We start from the raw sequence: 9,922 nt of genomic DNA, 5'->3' as shown, positions 1-9,922 counted from the left end.
CTTTCTCCAGTGACATGGTATACCGACTTCGGGATCACTCAGGGCGTAACGAAATAGCTTGTAACCTTTCTTCCGCTGCATGCCACCGCTCGTCGGCGTCATATATACTACCGTCGTCTTATTGGCCCATCTGGTAACGCTTTGCAGAACCCCAAAAAAATGCTGGATATACATCTATACCTGCAAATGAAATGATTCGCAGAGCATCGCCTCCCACAGTGCGTGGAAAGTGAATACCTTTGTGTGTGCGTGCGCATGCTTTCTTTTTCTTTTCTTTTTTGCTTCACAAGGACACAGAGGAAGTTTTTTGTCAAAGTTTGATTTAATGTCAGAAGTCACTGTAGAAAGGAGACTTAGAAAAAGCGACTAATAAAATAGACCAACATGACGTTCAAGATAAAGTACGCATTATATTGCAAATATGCCATTGGGCAAACTACGAAGACTTGCGCCGTCTTCTCGTCAGGAACGCGCGTTACGAGATCGAAATTTGTGACGTGGTGATGCGCTATAGCAAACGAAGCATGTATACGCGAGTTTAAGCCGACCGCTTGCTCGGCGGATAAGGTTGTGATGAGGTACGCACGGGCGAGCGAGCTTAGTCACAGCTCTGCTCTTCCATGGCTCTTCATTGGCTGCGGGAAAGCCAGGGTAAAGGAAATGGGATGATCGATGTCGTAGTCATTGGTTCGTGCGCCGCGACGTGCAAACTGTTGCGAGAAGTCAACGTTCGAAGCACTTCAAGTAGCTGTCGAAAAATAATACTTGTCAAGGGTGGCACGCACACTTGGCTAATGAAACGTGACTTGATCATTTATGGACTCTCGCTCCGTCTTTACGTCTTGATATGAAAGGGGATCGAGACACGGGTGGGGGAAACAAACGAGGAAAAAAAACGCACTTTAATACCTAGAGGCAACTCGATCGTATTCTATTCTTCTGTTGCCTTCCGCATATATTTCTCAATGTTGAGAGGAAGTTTGAGGTCTTAACATGAGCAATATAGCACAGTGGGTAAAGCGTATCAGAATGGCTATATACTATGGGCGGCATATAACAAGCTTTCCCATTTCGTGGCCAGGAATGGCCAGGAAAAAATCTTTTTATATCCCGAAAGCACTCAATTGTTCGGTTCTTCGCGGCAGATATGTACGGCAGTATACGGTTTATACCGCGGTCCTCTTAACTGCAGCTAATCGATCCCCTTATCAATAACATTGTTCGTTACACCTTTTTTATTAAGCTAACGCTGATGGAGCTATGTACTCGTGAAGTTTGTGTCAAAAGTGCGCAGGCCACAGCGCTCAAGATAGGAGTCTTTGCTGGTTCTCGCGGACAGGTCCTCACTGCACTTCCGACACTTCAAACTTTGAGGGATCGGAAAAGAAGAAAGTTCCTCACATTTTCACAGCGCTTCTCGCTTCTGGAGATGAAGCGGGAAGGCCATTGCACCACACGCGCCCGCCTTTATATTCCAGCTGTTGCCTCTTTTACTAACCCTCTTTGCTAAAGCATTGGAGTCATCCTGCAGCGAAAATAAAAAAAGAAAGCTTGTAGAGTGATATTTCATAAAGCAATTTCGTCGCAGCCAGTGTTTACTGCGGCACTAATGCACAATTTCTGGTTCGTATGTCGTACCGAAACGAAGGCGTGAGACTGAAACGCTAACGGCAGCCAGCAGCTCGTCATGCCTGCGACCTCTTCAATAATCGCGATTTCCTCAACACGCGTGGTAGCGCGCTGTTCGATTGACGCAGAAGCGAATTTATAGCTGGTGGGCTAGAACGCATGCTCTCTGTAGCTGGACATAGCGTGGTGCGTCGGAGAGCGGTCGGGCGAAAGAAGCTGCCTCACGAATACCCGGGAACGTTCGGCGGCAGACTCATGCTTTCCTGCGTGTGGCACGTTTTCGTCGCACTATGTCACGTGGTGACGCGGTCTGTGCTTCGTGGAAGGCTCCTCGTCAAGGTGTAGCCGCCACGAGGCCCACCACTGGCTGCTCCACGGAGACCGCGCTCGCGATGGCCCTCTGCAGCGGGAAGGGTCCGTCGCCGCAGGCACCGGCCCAGTCGTCAGAGTTGAGGCTGAACGTCATGGTGCCCCCGTAGCCGCTGCGCGCGGTCCACGACGCCTGAGATGCAGTAGGTTGAGAGGACACATATTAATTGCCGCGGAGTGTGCTTGTAGCCATTGGTGTAAATATTGATAGAACCCTTAGTTCTCAGTTGGTCACCGTATTGTGCAAACTGGCGACGAAGGCACAGGGAACTAAGCGAGAAATTAGTGAACAGCATGGCGACATTCCGATGTCGTTGTGTTCCGCGCAAACCTCTGAGCGCGCGGCTAGCGCGTACATCGAGAGCCTTCAGCGCAACGCGGACGATGTCTTTTTACGAAAGTGGCGCTGAAAAAATCTCCCACAAGAACTTTCGGCGACGGTACAGCGCGTTGAAAATGCCGGGCAAGCTCATTATACTCATTTTACTTCACCATAAGGCGCTTGTGGAATTCGAAAAGAGGAAACTAAGGGAAATGTCATCGTTTGCGTTACTGTAATTGCTCTGTTAGCTTTTTAGAGCTTAAATTGATATTCCACTTTTAAGCACGAGCTTCCATGTTTAATTGCCGGCCACGTAGCACGAATTCCGATTGGCACGGTAGGGGCGGAACGAAAAAGAAAAGTTCACGTATTTGTATTTAGGTGCGTATTAAAGAACACGAGATGATCAAAAAAGGAAAAAAAAATGGGAGAGGACCAGATCCCGAGCCTTCGTCTATACACGGTGTCTCTGGTACCGTTGGTGTCACTTTAGGGCGTTAAACATTCAGTAAGTCCAGTCGGCCATTCAGTCAATCGCGTGTGTAACGTGTGTTTGGTAAAACCAACCTTGAGCGCGACACTCTGTTGGTCGTCGTAGCTGACCCACAGTTTTCCTTTGTGCAGGAAAGGCACCATGGCTTCTGCGTCGTACTCCCGCTGAGCGCCGTTTTCAAGCAACGTGCACACCTGTCGGGTGTATTAGGCATGACGTGAGATAGCGAATGCCAGGGGCCGCTTGCACAAAATTTACCGTAGCTTTACGCAATTGAAAGCAAGTTGCCGCACAGCAAGTTACGGAATCACAAAGAGCGACTACTGCGTGATGCTGTTGCGCTTATCACCCGCATCATCATCATGATCATCATCATTAGTGGTTACTCAAGGAACGAGTCTTCTATCGGCGACCTCTATTACCGTTACTTTTATGTACAGTGCGGCAACTCACTACTGTTGCTTTTGCCAAACTCTCTTTTATGAAGACATGCGCAAACGGTTTCGGGAGTATTGATACATAATATACTAAACGAACTAATAGGCCTACCACATTCTCAGAAGGACTTAGAGAGGCAGGGGCGATGAGACACGAAGAAGGCGATATGCAACACAAGCGCTTGTTTTGAGCGCCTGTGTTGTGTGTCACCTTCTTCGTGTCGCGTTGTGCCTGCGCTCTCTTCGTTTTTCCGAGAATGCAATGCGAAGTAGCCCACTTATCCCATTCTAGGGCTTCTTACCACAAGCATATTTGGTGTGCCAAGTAGAAAACAAGTCCTGATTGGTGGAGGAAGGCGAGGTGGTCAGTCAGAAAGAGCGCCTTTCAGGATGCGCCGAGGTGAGAGAAGGAAGTGGACATGGAAGAAGAAAGAAGAAGAAAAAAATTAAAGAGATGCGGCCGTAAGGGCGCACTCTGAAGTTGTGGACGCATGCAGTGCCATAATTTCAGAAGTGCGAACACGTGAGAAGGAGACTAGCTGGGGGCGCCTGCCTCGTTCTCGCCTGCACCCCCCCCCCCCCCCACACACACACACACGCACGCACGCACGCACGCACGCACGCACGCACGCACGCACTGCTCTATCGATATTGTCTCCTCTATCGATACTTCATTTCCCCGGCAGAGTTGATGTTATGCTTGAGCTGATGGCTCGCGCGCGTTTCGTTAATAACCAAGTGTTAGTAGACGATGCCGCGCCTTGGTATTGGGCTGCAAAACCTTCAGTGCGCGCAAGGTGACGCAAGCATGGGCTTCAACGCAAGCATGGACTTCAACGCAAGCCTGCATATATTGCATTGCCACGTATCCCATGGTACTAAGGGTATTATTATTATTTGATTTGAAAACATATACAGACTTCGAAGAGAGAAAGTGAAAGCAAGGAGCAGGCTGGCAACGGTCACCGGAAGGGGCACTTCTGCAAGGATGTGAAAAAGCCATAAAAAAAAGAATAAAGATAGAAAAAGGAAAACGGAAAAGAAATAAGAAAGAAAGGTTGCTCAATTTCAAGAAGGCAACAATGCTAGACAATAAGCCAAATAAGGCATAGCGAAAATTATGCACTTTCTTTAAGCTTTCAAATTATTTAATGATGAGGGCGAAATTCGCGATAATAATCGGATTCTTAATAAATGAAAAGAGAAATGAAATTGGCATAAAAGAACTCTCCTCTGACAAGGGCCGAATCCACTGCAATAAAGGTGTATTTCGAATGACGCACTCAGAGACATGTACCTGAGGGTAACTGACAAATCCGCCGCCGTATTCGTAACGACCGGCGGCTAGCGAGCCGACCTGCCAGCGGTCAGGATCGCGCAGCACCCACGACAGTCCATAGGTCGGAATGCCCACCATGATCTTGGACTTTGGCATGCCCAAGGTTGCCCACAGCTTGGCGCTTGACTCCTGCGCAGATTAGCCGCATACCACAGCAGGGTGGGACAAGACTCTCGCGCTGTACTATGACGCAGCAAGGCGTCATAACGTAAAACGCACTGTGGATTCAACTCAGTTCAACATCTATTTACAGAATGCACAGGTTGTGCAATGTTGATGACCTTCGTCCTTCTTACACAGCCTGATCGGTTTAGGGGGACTGCATGGTGTGTCAGGCAGGCAACAACGCACAATTCAAGAGTGCAACAAATTAACACATTAAAAATGGCCTGTTCCTCTAACTACACTGTGCGCATACAAGTATACATCGACAGACATCATTATGTATACCATGCGCATATGCGTGCATGCGCAGCGGACCAGTAAAGCTTCTCAGTAAATATCTTACCTACCGACATACTATATGCAGACTGTATACATGTAAGAGAGACTGAGCTGAAAACAAAGAAATATAAGGGAATTGGCTCTACCACCGGTGCCCGAATGTTAATTCACCGTTGAAGTAGACGTGAGATCACTAAGCGTACACCGCGCACAGGACATATGATGCGAAGGAAATTATAGTTCAGGGTCCCCAATTCGCGCATATATTGCATTATTGCCGCAACGCCAGATGTTTCTCCTGCGACCACAACGCTGATGGACGTGATTAAATTCATATACAGAAAAATTACGCATGCTGCGTAGGCGCTGCTCTACTACTGCGCACGTTCTTGCCCGTCTACGGCTGCCGTCCTGAGTGAAGAGTGGCCTTCGCCACACTAATACTGTTTGTGTGGCGAAGCGCGCCTTCTCAAGTCCGTGACCGTGAGCAGCGCCGAGCGCCGTAACGCCACGCATTTATACGCCAAGTTTCCTTTGCCGTATTCCAGGAACTTTGCTCTAGGCACTCATCGGCACACACTTATCTTCGTACTCACGCCCACTGAACTCTCACCAACATTCGCACGCGTTCATAGTCACTTCCATTAACACTAACCGGCACACAGGTTCACGCTCATTCTCACGTCCACTCACATTCGCCGACGCGAAGTCTTGCAAAGTTACAAATATCATAACAGGGCCTATTACGGGCCCTATTGAAGCCCGACACCAGCCCGAAGTTCCTAGGCCCAAGTCAGACGAAGGCGCGCGCGCACGCACGCACGCACGCACGCACGCACGCACGCACGCACGCACGCACGCACGCACGCACGCACGCACACACACACACACACACGCACACACACGCGCGCGCGCGCGCTTAAATCTTACGAAAGCACACTAAACAATATGTGTGTCCGTACGAGATTATCGAATGTGTAAGTTGAAGTTATACGTGAACCAGCTTTTTCCTTCTTTTTTTTTTTTTGTAGGGCGTTCCTGCTTCTCTTGTTTAGGGCCGCTGCGCAGAGAACGGGCGACTCGCAAAAGAATGTAATCATTGCAAGAAAGAATGAAGACAGGTACCGACCACATTGAGCGTATTGAAGTATGGCGGGTCGGTGGCGCTGGACCGCAGGGGACTGTTGTGACGCAACCATGGTGTATACCAGTTGTAGACGTTCAAGTCATATGTCATCAGGTTCACAAAGTCCACGGACCTGCGGGTGTGCGCGGTGAAAGAAGGGTTTTGAAGGGACGATGCGTTGGCGGGTTCGTCACCATACCCTACTTCACGGGAGCGAGATGAAAACGCGTTTATCCTCCGCAATGCCCGAACACAGTTCCACATGAAGAAAAACGAGAAAAACACGTTCAGCTTTATTTCTAGTCGTGGGAAGTACATTAGTACAGAAACAAACAAACAATGAACTGTTCTTTTCAGTTAAGACCTAATTAATATAGTGGTTATTTAGTAATTGGTGTGCTAAAGTATCGTCGGCTGAAAAGTGGTCCCAATGTATCAGAAACACTACTATAGGCTATCCATATGTAGTTCCCGATTATTAAGCTGTAATTGTGATGTATCAAACTCGGAGACGTTAGGTATTACAGCAGGGTTTATTAGGCATATATATTGTGGCCTGTATAAGGTGAGGTGAAATGAAGAAGCCGCACGCTCTGAATATATATATATATATAATATTGCTGAATGATTGATTCATTCCACGCCGCGTGGGGTTCATTGAAGCTGCCAAGACCGGATCTGAACACGCGGCTACGTCTTCGTCTTCTTCCTTTCTCGCACTTTTACTCAGGTGTTCGAACCTGGCCATCCGGGGCGGCTGCCTTCCGAAAGGGGAGACAATGCGACAACGCAGCTATACTTGGAATTAAATGAACTTCAATGAGCCCCAAACGGCGTGTGTCACTTAGGGACCTTACATGGAGCAAATAAGTCATTCAAAAATGAAACGCTTTATTGAATGATTTGAGGACCTCGTTGGTTACGCGCATACCAGCATGGCTGTACCGCAGTGCTACTGCTGCTCTCACGAAGTATGTAAATATTTAAGGATTTTGCGTGCTCTGTACCTTGCTGTAGATATATATTAATTTATCAATCAAAACTTTAGAGCCACCATGTAGGGCGCTTGTGGCCTGGTAAACATTGCTAAGAAGAAACCGCTATCCCCCTTTACCGCTTCTATCTTTCATGCCAACTGGATTGTCATTGTAGTCACGTGACGGGTTCTCATGGCATAATTTGCGTATGAACTTATTTTGCAGTGTGCGTAATCAGCAGGTTAATGTATTTGCTTCTACAATATATCCTTTAGTGTGGGATTCCTTCAGCCTCTCGTGGTCTAGAAAAAAGAAACCTGTCGCCACCGCATTGGACGCATGCATAGACTGCACCGCCTGCCCGCAATGGCCTCGATATATATAGAATCGCCGTGGAAATTTACTCGCAAGCTAATCTTGATTGAAAGTTAATCTTTAATGCGAAAGCTATATCTGCCCCACTACGCGAAAATTCGTTGGCGTACTCGGCGTGACAGAAAGATGGTACAAAAATGGCCGACGGCGCAAAGAGTAAAAACATTTCACAAATTTCTTGGATTGGCGTCAAATTTCTCAGGGAGGTTCCTGTAAACGAAGTAAATTAATGGCTTTGAAACGAAAATTTGGTAAATTTCGATCTGGGTAAGGGAGCATATTTTAATGAAGAGACAGGAGGAGAGGTCGGCCTGGAGGGCGTGTCTCTAGCCTGCTACTTCTCACTAGGGTAAGGGCAAGTGGGAGAAACAGGGCAAGGTAGGTGGCAGGTGATTATGATATGGTACAATGAGCTACTATATACATGTTGTCCAATACGCGGATGCGCGGATGCGTCGTGCATGTAGACACACTGCACGCACGAGTAACCTTGTCCACACTAAACGTCATCGCGGAAACACTGTCTTCAGGTCTCACAGGTCCTAAAGATGACCGTCTAAGCCAGTCTCACATAGAAAGTTTAAGAGTGACTTTATGTTGCGTTGGGCATGGTCCACTCTTCTCCACGCGCCTAAATGTTTTGCCCCTGCGGGACTCGAACGTTTTCACCATGAGTCGCTTGCGTTCGTTGTCTCCGAACATACGGATGCACGTCCCGCCTGGGTTACCACGACGTAAAGAGACCATGCTGTACCGTCTGTGGCTAGGCGTTGCCTTTACGAACTCACATGCTTTCCTTATTGGAATCGCCAACAGCCCCACGTTGCGACACATGCAACATAGATGATACGCTCGCACACATTATCTGTGTCTGCCCGCGATATAGTGCCCAGCGACAAGTGATGTGCAGAGTACTGGACCAGTTGGAACTCAAAGCTTTAGGTCAGTGCCCCGAAAGAGCATCCTCGTTGAAGGCCTTACTCGCGTTATTAAGGTTCCTGCGGTCTACGGGGCTTCACGATAGACTTTAAGAATGCCGCCCCATACCGCTCTATAGTGTACGCGCTTTGTTCGTGCTCGTCTCTCTTTCTTTCTATCTCGCCCTTCCACTTTCTTTCTCTTTTTATCACCCTTAACCCTTCGCCCCGTGCAGGGTAGCCAACCGGAACTACCTCTGGTTAACCTCCCTGCATTTCTCTGTACACTCTCTCTCTCTCTCTCCGCAACCGAAGTTGAATCGGGAATTGCAAACCAGCGTCAAGTATTGGAGGCGCTCTTTCTGATGTTAGTGGTTGTCCCATTGTTGCGCCATAGATGTTTTCCTGGAGTTATGGAGCAAGGCGTTGATGTCATACCGGGACAAATTAATTGTACAATCTTCCTGTCAATGTGTTTTGCCTCCGCGTCAGCCTGTTCATTTCCAGCTATTCTACAATGGCTAGGAATTCACTGCAGCACGATGGCATGCCCGGCTTGAGACGCCTCAGCCATCAGAGCCATGATGTCATAATCCGAAGGACCATACGCGGTTCTGTGATTCATGTAATTGCTTGTGAGTTGCAGCGCCGGTTTTAAGTCACAAAACACTGTCCATTTCTCGAGGCTTTGTTGAAGTATGCAGTGGACTGCTTCTCGAACGCCGGTCAACTCAGCTGCTGTTGACAATGTTCTGTGTCCGAGCTTGAACCATTGCGTGATCTCCATTCCAGGTACCGTGTAAGCTGCCGCGGAAGAGGTCTGTGTCACAGAACTATCTGCCAAAACATGTTGGGTATATCTATACATGTAAGCAATGTAGGATAGCGCGAAATGCTTGAGCCCAGCAAGCGGCATTTCCGACTTCTTCGTTATTCCGGGGACTGAGAGTCTCACCGTTGGCTTTGCCATTGTCCAGAGTAGAGCTTTCGGTACGTTATCCGGTGAGAAGTCCAACGGCAGTAGATCTTGTTGCAACAACAGAGTTTCTGAGTAGGCGGCGTCAGGCAGTACGCTCGTGACGTTCGTCAGTAAATGATTCCTGTGCCCAGTCAGTAGCCTTAGATGCACCTGCAATGGCTCATGTTGCAGAAGAACTCGAGTTGGGCACGTGCGTGCCTCTGCAATAGTGCTCCAAGTAGAAACAAATCATGGTAGCCCTAGGCGAATTCTCAGTGCGCGAGCCTGAGCACTTTCAAGTGTGCGTGCACCAGATGTACTAATGCGAGAAAGTACAGGCGCACTGTAGCGGAGGTATTCAACAAAAAGTGCCTGGTAGGGCTGCAGATGAGGTGATTTGGATGGCCCCTACGATTTCCCAGACATATGCCGACTGGCTTGAGCAAAGCTGTCAAGCTTTTTTCTTAATGCAGAGATGTGCTTCAACCAAGACAAATCACGGTCGTCGGTGACTACGAGAAACTTGTAGTGGGTTA

General features: G+C 48.3%; 1 protein-coding gene across 3 annotated transcripts in view; it reads right to left on the bottom strand.

The window, feature by feature from the left end:
* Positions 1-215: 215 nt before the first annotated feature.
* The window catches only part of LOC126541910 (chitotriosidase-1-like), a 30,361-nt gene continuing 20,654 nt past the window's right edge, over positions 216-9,922 (bottom strand). For 2 of the 3 annotated variants that reach the window (XM_055077006.2, XM_050188873.3), the window contains 4 exons: positions 6,163-6,292; positions 4,548-4,718; positions 2,888-3,007; positions 216-2,131 (listed from right to left, as the gene is read on the bottom strand). In XM_055077006.2, coding sequence (XP_054932981.1) covers positions 1,964-2,131; positions 2,888-3,007; positions 4,548-4,718; positions 6,163-6,292 — 589 coding nt within the window. In that variant the 3' untranslated portion in view covers positions 216-1,963. Of the gene's footprint in view, positions 2,132-2,887; positions 3,008-3,552; positions 3,633-4,547; positions 4,719-6,162; positions 6,293-9,922 lie in introns of all 3 variants that reach the window. The other variant, XM_050188874.3, reaches the window with a different exon arrangement.

This window comes from Dermacentor andersoni, chromosome 2 (assembly GCF_023375885.2).
Source record: "Dermacentor andersoni chromosome 2, qqDerAnde1_hic_scaffold, whole genome shotgun sequence".
Lineage (NCBI taxonomy): Eukaryota > Metazoa > Arthropoda > Arachnida > Ixodida > Ixodidae > Dermacentor > Dermacentor andersoni.
The sequence above is the reverse complement of the archived record's forward strand: the minus strand, read 5'-3'. Positions and strand labels throughout refer to the sequence as shown.